At 45.9% G+C, this 17,334-nt stretch overlaps 1 protein-coding gene across 1 annotated transcript in view; it reads left to right on the top strand.

Annotated features, from left to right (window-relative positions):
* The first annotated feature begins 864 nt into the window (after positions 1-864).
* The window catches only part of itga8 (integrin, alpha 8), a 37,953-nt gene continuing 21,483 nt past the window's right edge, over positions 865-17,334 (top strand). Inside the window, exons 1-13 of the mRNA XM_062400248.1 lie at positions 865-1,181; positions 1,494-1,624; positions 4,933-5,033; positions 5,313-5,436; positions 6,774-6,835; positions 7,322-7,367; positions 9,333-9,458; positions 9,648-9,692; positions 11,059-11,102; positions 12,492-12,548; positions 12,697-12,749; positions 12,839-13,044; positions 16,385-16,582. Coding sequence (XP_062256232.1) covers positions 988-1,181; positions 1,494-1,624; positions 4,933-5,033; positions 5,313-5,436; positions 6,774-6,835; positions 7,322-7,367; positions 9,333-9,458; positions 9,648-9,692; positions 11,059-11,102; positions 12,492-12,548; positions 12,697-12,749; positions 12,839-13,044; positions 16,385-16,582 — 1,387 coding nt within the window. The 5' untranslated portion in view covers positions 865-987. The remainder of the gene's footprint in view (positions 1,182-1,493; positions 1,625-4,932; positions 5,034-5,312; positions 5,437-6,773; positions 6,836-7,321; positions 7,368-9,332; positions 9,459-9,647; positions 9,693-11,058; positions 11,103-12,491; positions 12,549-12,696; positions 12,750-12,838; positions 13,045-16,384; positions 16,583-17,334) is intronic.

Genomic DNA, 17,334 nt, shown 5'->3' with positions numbered 1-17,334 from the left:
ACACATCAAAAGCTGATAAATTGCAGATTGGTTTGACTGGAAGTGGGTGCACCCTTTCTCTCTCCCCTCACACATGCACAGGGGGAGACCCTTTGATAAGAAACGTGTGCTGGGATAAATATGCAACAAAAAAACAGCCTGCATCTGGCTTTTTGCCTCTTAAAAACTTATTTTATTTTATTATTGTAGGATAATATTTTCAGCAGGAGCGAAGCAGGTTGCCTTTGAGGAGATTTTTTTTCGGGGGGTCGTCTGGTGTTGAGTGAAACGGGGAGCGAGCCAAATAAACTGCCAAAACCTGCACATGCAGCTCAAGAGATTTCTCCCATAAGCCGACATAATAATTACTGACATAATTACAAGTGATTATTCTCAAGGGCAGGAAACGCGCCATTTTTTTTTTTAACGGCTCGTTTGGACGAACCGGCCAATAAAGAAATACAAGGTGGGTTAATTTATGAACCATTAATCTCCTGTGCGTAAAGCGCCTGTGTACATTAGACTGGGTCGATTGGAGAAGGTGGCTATAAATCTCACTTCGGGGTTATTTATTGTTTCAGGTCGAAGCCCCCAAATTCGCCACGGAAAAGTTGGCTGCGCTTTCAGAAGGAGCGGTGACGCGCGGGCCCCTTTTGCGCGCTCAGATGTGGTTTGGTCCTTGTAATATGTGTGTGTGTGCGTGTGTGTGTGTGTGTGTGTGTAGGGGGTTCGGTTTTGTGCAGAGGGCGGGGGCGCGGCTGAGCAGTCTCGGAGCCCGGGCTGTGCGCGGACCTGGTGGTTTAAGGATGTCAGGAGGCAGTTTTTGGAGAGAGCGCAGCAGAGCGCACTGATCCAGTGTCAGACCGCCGCTGTGGGACTTTAACCCGGGGACAAAGCTCCATCACCTCACCTGCACCGAGGAACCCTCTCCCGTTCTCAGCCTTCCTCTCTCCCTCACGTTTCCCTCTCATTTCGGGGGGTGAATCGTGCGCAGTTTGTTCTTCGAGGATGGAGCGCGCACGGGACTTTGGCTCCTCCGCTGGGGTGGTAGTTCTCGGGGTGCTGTTGGTGCTCTGGCCCGCGCGGGACGCGGTGTGGGGGTTTAACCTCCACGCACAGCATCCCACGGTTTACAGGGGACCCGATGGAAGTTATTTCGGTTACTCAGTGGACTTCTACCAAGACTCCGCCGACAGCAACACGTGAGTGGATGGAGGTCTTATTGGGGCTCTGGAAATAATTCTGCACCTCTGTTATAAACTATAGGGAGGCTCGACTAGTGCAGTTTAATTTAGATTGAAATAAATTAAGCTTCATCAAGTTTGCAGCTTGTATGTCAGCCTGGAGCAGGACAGAAGAAGGATGGATTATCAGATTACTGCTCCACACACAGCGAGCCAGAGAGGAAACTGAGATTTATAAATGGTGCACACGTGTTTGCATATATTTTATACACTCGCCTGCATGTTTAGCCTGTATTTAACTTTAGTTTTTTCATTCCCCCTCCCCACCAGGATCAATGTGTTGGTGGGGGCCCCTAAGGCGAACACCTCCCAGCCTGGCATCGTGGAGGCTGGAGCTGTCTACTACTGCCCCTGGCCTGGACTGCCTGACAGCTGCCGGCAGATACCGTTTGACAGTTCCAGTGAGTTCCCTGAAAACTTTAAAGATGTGTTGCTGCAAAACATGGAAAATAATATCTGATTTGTGACAGTGAGGCGCAGGCCACCACCAATATCATTGTGTTTCTCAAAATGAGCAGTTCAGGGAATACATTAAATTAAATTCAATGAGTTTTTATTTCCCAGAGGTGGCCCCACATGTTACTATTTGGAACTGGTGGAGTTTCGTAACAAGTGTGTCTGATACGTGCATGTGTCATGTTGTGTGTTTGTGTGTGTGTGTGTGTGTGTGTGTGTGTGTAAATGAGTTGGCAAGAAAAAGAGAGATAAGACATATGGGCCTCATCAACTTGGTCCAACAGGAAAAAGGTGGCTGGCGGGAGTTTGCTTGTGCAGGTCTACATCATGTAGTTTACAATATATTATCATCAAGGCCCACTGTCCAATCAGACTTTGTTTGTGCACCTTAATGTCCCCGATAGTCACTGTTCCATCAGTGTGTATGTGAGTGTGCAAGAGGTAGTGAGAGAGAGAGAGAGAGAGAGAGAGAGAGAGAGAGAGAGAGAGAGAGGTAGAGAGAGGTAGAGAGAGAACAAGTGAAAGGGGGGGGGGGGCTAAACTGTATGCACATGGGAATTTAGTCCCCTTCGGAAGAAAAGGGATTGGGTGAGGTCTGCTTTTTATTAGATCTTGAAAATGTACCCCCCCCCCCCCCCCCCCACACTCCACCCTCACCTCCCGCAGCCCCTTGTTCTCCATCAGTTTATCCCTCTCTATCCATCTCTCTCTTTTTCTAACGATAGAATCATGTTGTCTCTGAGAAATAGAGTAAGGGGCAGACTTCACCTTTTTATTGCAGAGCCTTGGTGGCAGCTGCTCTGCTGTCTGAGGGGGGAAAGGCCGTAACGTGGAATATTAGATTGTTTTCGAGGTTAACAGCATCTTAATGCATGAGGAGAAAGCTTCAGCAGCTTTTGAAACATGATACGAGGATATCAGCAGAGGACTGTTTGTGCTCTACACGCATATTTATGACCACGAATCGGATGCTGCTTGTCAGCAGCTCGCCGATCAGCTGATGAATCTATGAGCCACTGGTACCTGAATGAAGCAGCTGATGAGCCGGTCGGCTGACGTCAGTGTTCTGAGCTGAAAGCAAGGCTCCGTGAAGACGAGGGGAAAGTTATTTGTAACAAAGAGTCGTAGTGTGAGGTGCTTTACGGGGGAAATTTGAGGCTTTTAGGAAAGAAGAATAAACATAGAGGAGTAAATGTATGTACTGCAGTTATAGTGCACGTGTTTGTCTGTACCTCTGGAATGGGGGGGAGGCTCAAGGTTATTGATGACAGTGGCCATGGTGGATACTTCTAGAGTTACGGCAGACCTTTTTATTACAGGTACAATCAGACCGACACACACACACACTCATGGACAGTGAAGTGTTAGTCCTGGTGGTGAACATCTGGTGCACTGTACTGGTTAATATCTGTATCTCGGTTTCATGTGTGTCTGATTATGTGTGTGTACCTGAGTGTGTGTGCGAGTGCACGGCTTCGGTGATGTTAGGCAGATGTTTTCCGTCATGCCAGTGCAGTGCTGGGGGTGGGGTCCAGGATGGGGGCTGATGTGGTGATAGTGTGACAGATTAGTGATAAATTGCATGTCTATAACTAGAGTGGAGAAACCTGGGAGTGCAGAATACCTTATTGCTCCGCTGTGTGTGTGTGCTGGTGTGTGTGTGTGTCTGGTGTGTGTCTGGTGTGTGTGTGTGCATGTTCCACTCGTATAAATGTATCTAATCTTAATCTTTCAACTTTAAACATGACTCATTCGATTTTAGAGCCAAAAAAGCACTATTAATAATCTCTAATTGTTCAAAAATATGTTGATCTAGCACACGTCCTGGTCACAATCACACTGCTCCATACGTCCACACATGGAAGCCACCCGTTGAAGTTAATGCATTGTTAAACACATCTAAACTGGGGTTTGCTGCGTGTTTTAGAGGATTCTACACAAATTCTACCCCTGCTTAGATTATAAAAAGTTCTTTGTATCTTTTAATCTCTAGCCTCATCTTTGTGATTGTGATAGATTGAAATATTTCATTTGAGAGTTTTCAATACATATTTGTATAAAACTATGGATTCTACAAATAGAAACTTATATAAACTCATCTAAATCATAAAGTCATCTAATAACATTAAAGGAAGAAAAGGACTGACTGTCCCTCAGGAAAGCTCATACCCCTGTCAAATTTCACACACTCATACTTATCAGTCCCCGAAATATCCTCAAAATCCATGAATTATTCTCTCGGAAAACTGTGAAAATGTACGATGTAAAAAGAAAATCTTTAATCCAGATCTGCATCAAAATGTGACGGGTTCATTCCTGAGCCAAACGGCCTTTGTGAAAATCACTTCAGTTGTTTAAGGGGAAATCTTGCTTACAAACAAATAAATGGACATACTCACCAACAAACAGACTGGGGAAAACAGAGGGAGGCAGAGGTAATAGAGCAAGGCTAAATACGTCTAAAAGAAAAGGAAAGGTGTTTAATGAGGAGGGTCTGCAGGGCCCTAAAGACCCACAGCTGGTCTTCAATAACACTGGAACATATCTACAATAGAGTGAAGACACACATGCACCCTCACCAACACTCCCACACACTCTCACTCTACTCTCACCAAATCTGACACTTTATTGGGGATTCATGCGTGTGTGTGTATGTGTGTGTGTGTGTCTGTGTCTTAAGTGTTGCTACGTTTTATGAGAAAGACTTTGACGGAAAACCCATCAGTATCCTGACAAATGTCTGTTTCCGGGGGGGGGCAAATGGTGTTTTGATGTTTGTTAGAGTCGCGTTAAAGATGTGTCTGTTTGTTCTTGCTTCAGGGACAAATGTTTTCCATCCACACAGTCTCAGTTAAAGGCCTGGATCCACATTACCATGGTTAATATCAGCTGCTTTCTGGAAACACTCTGAAAAGTCCCTTTTATACTCAATGTTTTATGTCTTTGCTACCTCCCCCCTCTCTGTCTCTTTCTCTGTCTGTCTCTGTCTGTGTCCTCTCTGTCTCTGTTACTGTCTCTTTCTTTATTACTGCCTCTATCTTCTTCTCTTCCTTGTTTTCTTCTGTCTCTGTCTTTTTGTCTGTCTCTTTCTCTGTAACTGGCTCTGTCTCTTCTACTTTCTCTTTTCTTGTTGCTATCTCTAACTTCTTCTCTACCTCTGTTCTTCTGTCTCTGTTACTGTCCCTATCTCCTTCTCTCTCTTTCTCTGTCTCTTTCTACCTCTCTCTGTCTTTGTCTCTGTTCCTCTGTCCAGATAACAGAATGATGAAGGTGAATGGCACCAGGGAGCCTGTGGAATTCAAGTCACACCAGTGGTTTGGAGCATCTGTCAGGACGCACAAAGGAAAAGTGGTGGTGAGTAGTTAAAAAACTTTTGACCTCTGCCAAGGAGCATATGTTTTCGTTAGCATTTGTTATTGATTATTTGCGGGTGTACACAAAAATAAACCAACTGATGTCTGTGATATTTCCTCGAGGGATGGTCCGAATAAATAATTGATCTGAACAAAATGTGACAACAAAACACTGGATCTGGTTTCAAAGGGGACTGTTGGGCCTTGGTGGAGCTCCGCCCTCCACTTTGTTCGATTCTAGCTTTATTGGCCATTGATGTGAGTATTATTTGTTGTCTAGGCCTGTGCTCCGCTCTACCACTGGCGCACAGTGAAGCTGAGTGGGGAGAAGGAACCTGTGGGGACTTGCTATGTGGCCGTCCAGAACTTCAGCGCCTACGCAGAGTACTCTCCGTGCAGGACCAGTGAGTCACTGTGCAGCCCCGACTCCGACTGCCTACACCTTTCTGTTACTGCTTTCCATCACCCCTTCCTTTTCTCTCTTCTCTCTCTCTCTCTCTCTCTCTCTCTCTCTCTCTCTCTCAAATTAATTGTAGTTTTAAAACATTTTTAAAGCTATTGCCTTAACAGACCATTTCCTACGATACAGTATCCTCTACCAGTGTAGTATGTCATAATAGGACATATAGCCTGAGCACACTACATTGATTTTTATGTCAGTCTATAAAAAGTAATGGGCCTCAAGTTTAATGTGTCAGTTAACCCTAAAATTTCTGGGAGTATTCCGTTATAAATAATTCAGGAATTATTGTCCTGATTTTGAAAAGCCTCCACCCAAAACATTTTAGGTGAAATGTTTTTTGTTTTGTGTTTTTGTCGTGGCATTGAGCACTGCTACATCCTCTTTCCTGACAGTAGCCACATTATTCAGGATAAACTGAGACATGAACAGATTATGTTTTTTATTGGCCTCAACAATGTAATACTCTGTTAGACGCGGAAACCGGACTATAATCTATTTCTCTGACAGCTTATCTCTTTCTCTCTGCTTCCTCTTCTTTCTGTCATTGCTTCTATAAATGGAAACGAGTGGGATTCCCCCGCCTTGCCCCCACCATCATGCTTTTATCTCCGTTTTTCCTTCTTTCTCTCCCACTTCCTCCTAATGATAAGGGGCAATAGAGGCTATCGGGTGGCACTTTGTAAACAGCAGATCCAAACGCTGCCCTTATCGTCGGCTCCATCACCGGCTTTGCATGAAAATCCCTCACGGATCCCACTCACATCCACACAGGTTCACATTCACGATCCCTGTAGTGGCTGGTTTACGTCTGTGTTTTTATGCTTCTGTCACTGATGACGAATCATGGTTAATCACGTTGAAACACTATTGTTCTCGGGGGGGGGGGGAATTATGTCTCTATCGCGTGCCTCAGTCTGACTTTTTGTCTCCAGGAGCTTTTTTTTTTGCTTCATCTTAAACCTAATCTACGACCGCTCCGACTACTGCTATAACTCACGCTCTGTTTATACACGCGCGTGTGTAGTTACGCATCATTAAACTTCACCTCAGGGTGCCTCTGAATTGAAGAACAAATTCATTAAGTGCATGCGTTTTTTTGTTCATGCACAGTTAGATGCAGTTATTCAAACAGAAGCACAAACTGTCATTAGTTTTTCTTCATTTCTCTATGTTAAAGCATATGTCTGAGATGCTGGATCAGCGCTTTACTCAATAAAACCTGTGCCATTATAATTGGGATGCTGGTTCTAGTGACTTGTTTCACTCTGTGGTTTTCAGGCGATCCAGACCCAGAGGGGCAGGGGTTCTGCCAGGCTGGCTTCAGTGTGGATTTCACCAAGGTAAAGAGTGCGGCAATAATCAAACATTATCACCCCCCCACACACACACACACACACACACACACACACACTCTCTCTCCCCAGGTCTTGTCCTGTCTCAGGAGTGCATGCAGAGAGGTCTCTTGAAAACACCAGACTCCCTCTGGAGATTTATGGCCACGGGGAAGATGAGAGCCCGTCTGTCCCTAGAGGAGCCCTCCACTCCTGATGTGACCCATCGCCTCTGAACACAATAGACAAAACACACATGCTTATGCATTCTTTCGGTGTATAGTCAATGTGAACCCTGACCTATGTTTCATGGTCCAGCCCTATACCCTCTATACAGGAAGCTGTCATTCTCAGCAGGATGTCAACAGGCATGACAGCAGGATTTATATGTGCTCTCTCCTACACACACACACGCACACACACACATGTTATATATACCCCCCCTCTGCAAATGTCTATTACATGACTAACCCCAAGTAATTGTTTTTATTCCAGGACGGAAAGCTGGTGGTAGGAGGACCTGGAAGCTTTTACTGGCAAGGTAACTGCACCAGCAGAGTGTGAACCTGTGTTTAGTCTCTTGCTTCAGTGATATCATATATGGGACCGTGTTCAAATGAGAGAAGAGAATGCAGATGAGTTTAACAGTCAGGACAGCCCACATACACACACACACACACACACACACACACACACACACACAAATGCACAAATCTGTGCCAGGTTTGAAGTTTCATTTGAGTCTTACAAGGTGGAAAGAAATGTGTCTCTTTCTCTCTTCTGTTAGTCCCCCCTTCCTCGCTCTTCCATGCTTCTCTCTGTAACAGTGTAACAGGAAGTGGGTGTTTGGGCTCTGTAATGAGCTGATCAGGGGGTAATGGAGTGTGGAGGACCTGCCCCTTTGCCCCATGATAAAGCACAGAGGGCCCTGGTAAATAAGAAAAACTCCAAGGAGCGAGGACGAGGCCGAGAAGTACAGAGAAACTTTTTTTGGTGGAGTGGCGGGGGCAGCGGGAGCGATGGAGGATCGTTAAGGAGATGATAGAAACATGTTGCAGTGTGGAGAGAGAGAAAGATGAGAAGAGACGAGGGAGTGTGTCGGAGAGCAGGAGAGGGAGAAAGATGGATCCTCTGCTTGATAAAAGCAGCGCTGGGGTCAGCCAGTCTAAGCAGAGGGATGAAGTGTCTTAATAGTTGTAGACACAGCCAGAGTGTGTCAGAGTTCAGCTGCTGAAGGGTAACGCTACTCCCCCAGCTCCAGGTGTGAGCAGGAGTGAATTCCCTCCTCTCCTCTCGTCTTTATTTACCGTAACTCAGTCCTGAAGCGGTTTGTGAGGAGCGGGGGAGACAGTAATTGATCAGTTTCACTCCCCCCACGCTCCGTAACCCCACTTCTATCACTCCGCAGCACTTAATTTCATCCCCATGGAAAGATTAAGGCAGGATTTCTGTTTACACGGAGGTCAGAAAGAAATATGAGAAAGACATCGGGGGGAAATATGCTCATTGACCATTCTTTCAAAAGTCCTATTTTATGACGGAGCTTTATTGTTTGTCATCCGAGTCGCTGCTGCGTACGGTTGAATAATGAACGTCCCGGCTTACAAGACCGCACTCGACAGGCATCGCAGACGGCCTAATGGACGGCTCCCTCGCTCTGTGCCCTCAGCGTGGCAGGGCTGGCTGCCTCCAGTTAAAACACTTCCTCTCCATGTTTATAAGAGCACTCAGCCCGGGGTTTTTTTTATGGCCTCTAATACACCACGATTATCTTCAGCCTTCAGCCTGAGCTATCATTAAAAATAGCTCTTTTATATACAATCTTGTTATCTCTGGGTGTAAAGGGAGACTTCAAATTAGCGTCAGTGACTTATGCCTCTATGTTAACAGTTTGTAACACGGTGTCTCATTAATCAGATTGCAGTTTTATATGTTCAGCCGATATGTTACGCTGGGAGAGGAGCTCATGGCTCAGTGTGAGTGTGGGAGTGGAGCTGGAGGGAGGGTTCAGAGGGCACATTTTCCCAACGTCAGTGCACGCACTAACACGCACATTAAGGAGGATTTATGGAAGGTTGAGGTCGGCCATAGATAAAAATCATTTGTTTGTTTGACCTCTTGTTCAACAGTAAAGGAAGACTGTTGTTTGTGTGAGGGCACCTATAATTTAAGAGTCTTCGCCATTCAGAGGACAGGCATTTCCTAGATTTTTCTTTTTCTTTTAGGAACATATTTTCCCAGCTTTCCCTCCGCCAATGTTTTACTTTTCCTCGGGTAGGACTGCGATGTGTTGTTAGCTGCGTGCATCTTTCATGTGGAGGGAACGGTCCAGCTCCAGCAGGTTTCTATAGCGGAGGGCAGCAGCGCTCCCATCAAGGGGTCCAAGCTGAAACCACTGTCCATGAGACAGATGTGGCTCTCTCACCCTGGGTGTTTATTTATCTCTATCTCTCTGTGTGTCTGTGTGTGTCTGTGTGTGTGTGTGTGTGTGTGTGTGTGTGTGTAGGTCAAGTGATGACAGCAGGGATAGCTGAGATACTGAACGGTTACTCTTTGAAGGCAATCCTGAGAAAGGTTCCAGGAGAGAAATACACTCGAGCGGCTGAGGACACACATGATGACAGCTACCTCGGTAACACGCCTTAACATGCACACACACACACACACACGCACACACACACACACACACACACACACACACACACACACACACACACACACATGAACTCATGCATCTTAAAATTAGAGTAGGAAACATGACATCACAGAGTTAATTTCACCCATATGCTGTCATGTGCAACTGATCTCCCTCTCTCTCTAGGTTACTCTGTGGCGGTGGGGGAGTTTACGGGAGACTCTGAACAAGGTGAGAAAGCCAACAATTCATTACAACTAACCACATGCAGCACCGACGACTTGCATGCTTGTAGTCTCTCCGCGCCCCACAGCTGGATGCTGGGGAACAGCACTGGATGCTGTGATGGGCTGAGCGATAGGGAGCGGACAGCTGGGTGACAGCGTCTGGGACTGAGCTCAGGAGCAGGAATGGGAACTGTCTCTCCACGGCTAGGTCGTGACCCTGAGGGGACTGGACTTCAGGAACCACTGATAAAGGGATTTCCTGTCCTCTGTACGACTGATTAGAATGATTAGAGGCAGACTCGCCAGACGTCGTCAGGTCTAGAGAAGGTCCAGAGAAGGTCCAGAGCGACTTCTAGATTTGAAATATTTGGGGAAAGAGACACTTTAAATTCATTAAAGAAAAAAATGCCTTTGAATTTATCTTCTTCTTGATATTTCTCGAACATTTACAGATGAATTTGTTTCCCTTGCTCTCCTCACATACATCCGGGTTTGGCTTTATTCATATTTTCAGATTCAGGTGCTGCTGAAGTTCTTTCCCATGCCGTCAGTTTGTCAGCCCCTGTAAAGAAGCACACTCGCAACGCAACAACACGCACAGCTCTTTTATATCAGAAGATACAGACGAGGAAAAAAATCAACCACAGTCAAGCCGCATCATTTTCTTCAAACACTGTGTCAACACACGCTCATTTCGCAGGACCCCCTCTCCCCTCGCACCACTTCACCTTCCCATTCACAATTTCCTGTCTATCGGAGCCTCTTTGTTAATCACCATTTAGTGGGATCTTTACGGGACAACATTACGTTTACATACCCCCATACCAACCCCGCTAAGTCCCCTGAACCCCCTCCGGCACAACACATGTCAGGGAGTCTTAAAGTGAGCCTTAAGAGGTTACACATGCCGGTTGATGTGATGTGTTGTGTTGTGGTACGAAACTCGTTGTGGTCGTGTTCCCCGACCAATCTTCAGACAGGGGAACTGGTTGTATCTGGGAGCTGGTAGTGAAGATGGAGCTGGGAATTGCGGGTTTTATAGGTTGGCGGTTGGGCCTGTCGGCTGGAGCTGGAGGGCAGGAAGGGGGGACTCTGTCTTCTCTCGCTGGGTGGGACCCTCAGATCGTCCCTATAAGTCTTCAGCACCGCACTCATCAATCAATACACAAGTAGAGTTGAGAGCTCTCGGTGCGTTCTCAGTCCCACTCAGATGTTCTAACGGGGGATGGGGGGGGGGGGGCTTCGTAGGGGGTTTAAGGGTTTAGGCCTTTGTCAAACCTCCGTCGAGCCTGTTCTTCCTCTGTAAGTCCTTCTCACACATGTGCGCACGCTAATTTAAATATGTCTGTCTTTGTTTGCATGTTTTCCAGAGCTGATAGCTGGAGTCCCGAGAGGAGCGCAGAACTTCGGATATGTGAGTAGCTGCAGGCGGGCGGATTTGACAAAAGGCAGAAAATGACATTTCAGCAGCAGCAGCATTGCCCTGAGTTTAAACAAAACAAACGCACACATGGCTTTACAGTGCCCAAATGGTCAGTGAGTGATTTGATTAGTAGGAAAATGACGTAAATCATGTGTGGTGGCCTTCACAGTCACCCGGATCTCGTGAAGCTTGTTCTGCAGGATAGGAATGGCTGTGCATCTTATAAGGGTATCTTATGTGTAAATGTCTGCACAATAATAAGTGCTGGAGATATTAGATATAGGCTTGAAGGGCAGATAGACTGAAGTGTCTACTGGGAGACTAAGAGAAGTTAACTTTTCCCGGGATGACAGCTGCTCAGTACTGTACAGTATAGAACACAAACATGAATCCACATGGATTTAACAGATACTGTATGTGCCTCTATGCATATACTGCAGTGTGTCAATAGTTCTCTGATGGGAGTTTGTCCCCGGGGCAGACTGTGTCAATCCCCCCTAATGACACACAGCTTCCGCTTCATGTGGAGGGGAGTGACCCCACCTAACCCCACTAACCCTTCTCCACACACGCATGACCCCTAACACTAACCTGCAGTGCAACCGCAGGCCTCACCGCACTACATCAGAGTGTGTTTTATGTCTGGTCTGACCGTAGCTGGTGCACGACTGCTCCTTCCTGTACATGCAGTGCTCTGTGACTGTCATGGAGAGATCGGGCCCTGTAGAGCACCGTCAGAGTGGTGCGAGGAGGGATGCAGGTACAGGCCTCATTAGAGGCAGTGGGGAGGCTGTCAGCCATCATCCGGTTTCTTCTGGGACCAATTTGACAACTCGGAAGTGCAGGAAAGTTGACGTCCAAGCTGGTGATTCAATATTTGTGTTTACACATCATCATCTGTCTGTGTTTCGTAAGTCTATCCCCGTTTAGTGTGTCTCTGAGACATCTGTGATTGGGTCAAAGCGTATCCCTCTGCATGTGTGTGTGTTAGTGCGTTTGAGCATGTGAGTGTGTACGTGTAGCCCCCCGGCCGTCTCCATGTGGTTGTTATTTTAGGTCTTATGAAGGAATTCTCAGCCTCTCCCCCCCGTCTTTCCCCACGACCCGGGCTACGATGGGGGGAAGGAGAGAAAGATGAGGGGAAAAATGGTAAAGGCACAAAGAGGATGGTGGTGGGGGAGGGTGGGGGAAAAAAGAGAGGGATTTCAGTTGAATAAAAGCTTCTTTTTTGTGAATGCGGTTTCTGACTTTTTTTTATTTCTACATTCTTCATGAGCCTGTTTGTCAGACCGCTTGGCCGTGTTTACCCCTGGTGTCATTTCAATACAAAGCCTTGTGCTTGGGCCACACTGTGTTTAACAGCTTATTTGCTGGTTTTAGGTGGTAATGATCAACTCCACCAATCTGACCTTCATCCTGAACTTCACAGGGGAACAGGTAGGAGCAGCTACAGCCCACTCAGCACTGTCAAAGTCACATTGCAGGGCCTCATATCAATTAGTATACGATGGGCACTCACTGATTGGATTTTCATTTAACAGTTTGATTCATGATTAAAGGTACAAACTTCTTCTCTGTCTCTCAGATGGCCTCGTACTTTGGCTACTCTGTGGCCGTCACCGACCTGAATGGAGACGGGTGAGTAGAAAAAAACAACTTGTCACTCCAGACGCGTGCACTTGCTTTTTCTTCCCCTGAGGATCGAGACTACTCTTCGTGTCCCCCAGGCTGGACGACGTGCTGGTCGGGGCGCCCCTCTACATGGAGAGAGAGATGGAGAGCAAACCCCGGGAGGTGGGCAGGGTTTACTTGTACCTGCAGACGGCACCGCTCACATTCACCGAGCCCGTCGCCCTCACCGGCATGCACACCTTCGGACGCTTTGGCACGGCTATAGCCCCCCTGGGAGACATCAACCAAGATGGGTACAATGGTATGTTGAGGACCTTATCAAATTCATTGAAGAAATAAAAAGAAGCGATGTGAGAGAGACAAGGAAGATAAGGAAATCCTTTGATATATTCTTGGGGGGGGGGGGGGGGGTTCAGGTAAACACGTTGGCGGACAAATTTATCTCTGTGTTTTGTCTCTGGGCAGAGGAAATCCTGTCAGATGCAGGGGCTTGAGAAACCTTCAAGCTTTTCAGCCAATCAGGAAGTGTGGCGAAGAAAAGTTGTCTGAGTGAACTTGTTTCCTCCCTGCGATGGTCAGGGTTAAGGGCATGTGTGTTTAACCGTGTGTGTGTGTGTGTGTGTGTGTGTTGGGGTTATTTTTAACTCACCAGATGTGCCCTGAGATAAAATCATCTGGGAGTTTTTGTCCGGCTTCCCAGAGTTCATTCCTCTTCAATGTGTTTGTTTTATTCTCATATTGATTGGACAAAGACACGCATGCACACACGCACGCACACTTGTGCATACACAGAACGAACCATGCAGCCCGCAGGCCGAATGCCCTGTGTCGAACCAAGCCATATGGCCCTAGCATGCCTCCCACTGATTTATGCTTTATGTATTTATGGACAGCATGTGTTAATGTGTGTCCCATCCTTTTAAACCCTTTAAACCATCGGGTCAATAACCACTGGATCCATACTCAAGCTTTCTCTGGCCAGAAACGTAAACCACATGAGGCTGCGGGTCAGGATGTGACAGTGTCCGAGGGGTGTTGACGTGACCCTAGAGGGGATAGAGCACCTCTGCCAGATGCAGTGACGTGCACAGAGAAAGCTCGTCCGTATCCGTGCATGATTTCATTAATCTGCATTTCATACGTCGAGTCGCCGAGGAAACATCTTGATCACGGTTTTCAGCAGCTTCACTTTGCTAATGTCAAACTCGTGTCTTCAAGTGTACCTGCGCCATCGTGTGTGTGTGTGTCTGTGTAATCACCGACAGATCCCCTTACTTCCTGTGACCACATGGATCCTCTTCATCTTCCGATCGCAGTGACCTCATCACTCAATATCCGAGATCTCCCAGTACAAAGCAGAACCGTACCCATTTCCTCTCATCATCATGGTGACGTCGGGGTGGAAGCTGTTGAAAACCTCTCATTTTATCAGAATGTGGCCTTGTTTTGAATTTTGCATGAACCGACACGCTGTCGGCATCACTGGCCCAGTTTTCCCAGCGAGTCACAGTCTCCTAGCTGGTCCCAGTTTTCATAGTGGGTGTTCCACAGGCTATTTTTCTTGTGGATGTCTGCTTTGTGTGGGATGTTGTTGAGCAATGCCTGTTAGTGACTTTCACATTATTTGAGGACTTTTTTTTTCTTTCTCTGAGTAAGTTGTTTTTTTTACACTGCTATTCAGTTTTGTATACATACCCACGCATAGGCATACAGACACATGCACTCACAGGCTCTTACACTTGCATACACACATGGTTGCATTTACCCTTTCTACCCCACAATCTGCTTCATGTGGAACCAGTTGTTTAGGCTGAGAGAGAGAGGGGGTCCGGAGACAAACAGGATGTCTAGAGGTGTTTGGACAGTTACAGTCTGCATTGGACATTTAGAGGTTAAAGGCTAAATACTCCAAACTGGTTGCATAGTGAGTCTGTGACCTTTTTAGTCCAGGACAGGTCCTTAAGGGTATTATACAGGGGCTACATGCTGGTTGTCATATAGCCTAGCAAAGAAACTGGAAGTCTTGGTAAGCTGTGAGCCGGGTTCTGATCAAAACACATTTTAAAGGTCAATAGGTCATATTTTTTTGTATCTTGTAGCCAATTTCTCAGGGAAGAAAGTTTGGCTCAATCAACCCTATAACATAAAAATATAAACATCATTTTTTACATTTACTCAGCCTAATGATGTCATTTCTTTAGGGAGATTGTACCTTGGAACAGAGCAAGGTGGTTTCAATAGTTTTATATTTGTTAGTCTTTGACTAAGCTAAGCTGACTAGCTACTACTTACAGAATAGATACAAGAACAGTATTTCTCTCACAAGACTTTCTTTTTTGCCATACTTTAGTTCATTATATCTGTCTGGGCATGATTAGCTCCGCTTAATAATAACAACTTGAATCAGGGGGAAACAAACAGAGCCCCTGAAGTCCCTAAAGATGAGGATTTTTATGTTGTGCGCACTAGGTTATCATATTGTGGGCGCAAGATATTTGTTTTAAGTAGATGTTAATCACTCAAATGCCCACAGCCACCAGATTTGTACCGTAGCGTGGAGTACTCAAGTTTTATTTTCACCTGGGAATGTCAAACAAACAAATCTTCTTGTTGCTCATAGAGAAGCAGAATTGTGCGCACAAGATAAAAAAAATATCTTAAGGGTGACTTCAGGGACTCCATAGAAAGAAAAAAAAGTGAAAAGAAGAAATTCTGCCTTCTATTCTTTAATTTACCCTGTGCCCATTAGCTAAGGTTAAATCATACAGAGCCCCTAACGGGACATGGCAACCAGAAAAAGGTTAAAGTTTCTGCTGCGCACATGAGATTGTTTCTAATCTATCTACAAGTTAGTTTCTGATTATGATTTGGCATAATTTTGAGGCTCATTTTATTATTTCTTGTAATCAATAACTCCACCTGTTTGGATTGTAGGGTCACCAAATTATGCCAAGGCCTATCTTTTCAAAGTAAAAGTTACAATTTATGTGTGTATCGATTTTTGTGAGCCTGCCCTACACCCCACATGTGGAGTTATTAATTATTATTAATAATAATAACAAATCCTTGGAATTATGCCTGAATATTTTTTTCTAAAATGAGGGTTGTAATCGGACCAGAAGGAGTCTTTCTGCACGGCACTTTCTAGACAGTCCCTGGCCACACGTCTAACTGCCTGCTGTGCAGATATCTGGTGCGCACATGCAATACTTTCTGGTATGCACCAAAAAATTGTCGTACCACAAAAAAATAATGCGAGCTCACCATAAACTTTTGCGTGTGCACAAGAAAGTATTGCATGTGCATGATAAACTTTCTTGAGTGCAGCACCCCATCTTAAGGGCTTCGTACAATCAAATGTTTCCCACACAGAACAAAACACACACAATGACAGTCAAATGTTTCCCACACAGAACAAAACACACACAATGACCTAAACATCGCCCAGATTTCAAAAGAGGAGTCAACATAAAACTGTAATTAACATCAATGATATTGAGAAAAGTTGATAAGTGGCCATGGTCTCCACTGCCGGTAAAGGAAGGTCAAGATTTTTCCTGCTACCTGTGTGTTTTCCTTGGCTTCTGTCTCTGAGGGGCCTTAACCCTGCTGATGTCTAAAACATGCGTGTCTTCCCATAGACGTGGCGGTGGGCTGTCCATTCGGAGGCGAGGACCGCGGAGGCAGAGTATTGATCTTCAACGGTAACAGTGACGTATCCACGCAAGGCTTGGTGCTGAGCCAAGAGCTAAGAGCAGCCTGGAGCCCAAGTGGCAGCTTGTCGGGATTTGGATTCACCGTGAGAGGAGGCCAAGACCTGGACAACAATCAGTACCCTGGTAAATACGCACACTCAGCGTCTTCTCCCCTCCACTCCCTGCGTTATAATCAAAATTCCTTCTTACATTCCTTCGCTTCTCCACTTTCCTTCCACCTCCTCCCATTACAACCTCCCTACTCCTTCATTCTTGACCTCCCAATTTCATCGTTCCCCCAATGCGAGCACTACTCCACTACCGTCCCCATGTTCTCCCATATTGCTTTCCTCCTGTGCTCTGGTAAGGTCATCAGTCGGAGGAAGGGGGTATCGGGACGAGTGCCAGTGAACTGCATTCTTTGGGGATTTTCAAAACTCAAGAAGGAGAGAAAACATAGGATGGAGAGAAAGAAAAGTATGATAATACATCAGCCACACGTTCAGTCTGCCAGGCAGTTCAAGCCGCAGCCAATAGTGTGCACAATCAAAGCATTATTCAATCAAATTACATGCACCTCTTTATGTGCTACCTACAGTACTTACTTTGCCAGACTCTTCCACCCTCTGACTTCATGAAACGTATTGGAAAACACACTCAGATCGTAAGAGACCAGGGTAAGAGAGGATTTTATGTGAGTGGGAAGTTGTTTGTATACAGAAGTTTTGAGTCCAGAAGAAAGAGGTCAGTTGAAGCAAAGCAGGTCTGTACAACCGATGTTTTACGACCTTGTTTTCCCCCTAATTTAGAGCCATTCTGTTCTCAACATTACTTTGGCTTTGTGCTTCCACAGATTAGGCTGAAAAGGAGAATTTGTTTAGTTTTACCTTTTTCCC

The sequence above is a fragment of the Platichthys flesus genome, chromosome 11 (assembly GCF_949316205.1).
Source record: "Platichthys flesus chromosome 11, fPlaFle2.1, whole genome shotgun sequence".
Classification (NCBI taxonomy): domain Eukaryota; kingdom Metazoa; phylum Chordata; class Actinopteri; order Pleuronectiformes; family Pleuronectidae; genus Platichthys; species Platichthys flesus.
The sequence above is the reverse complement of the archived record's forward strand: the minus strand, read 5'-3'. Positions and strand labels throughout refer to the sequence as shown.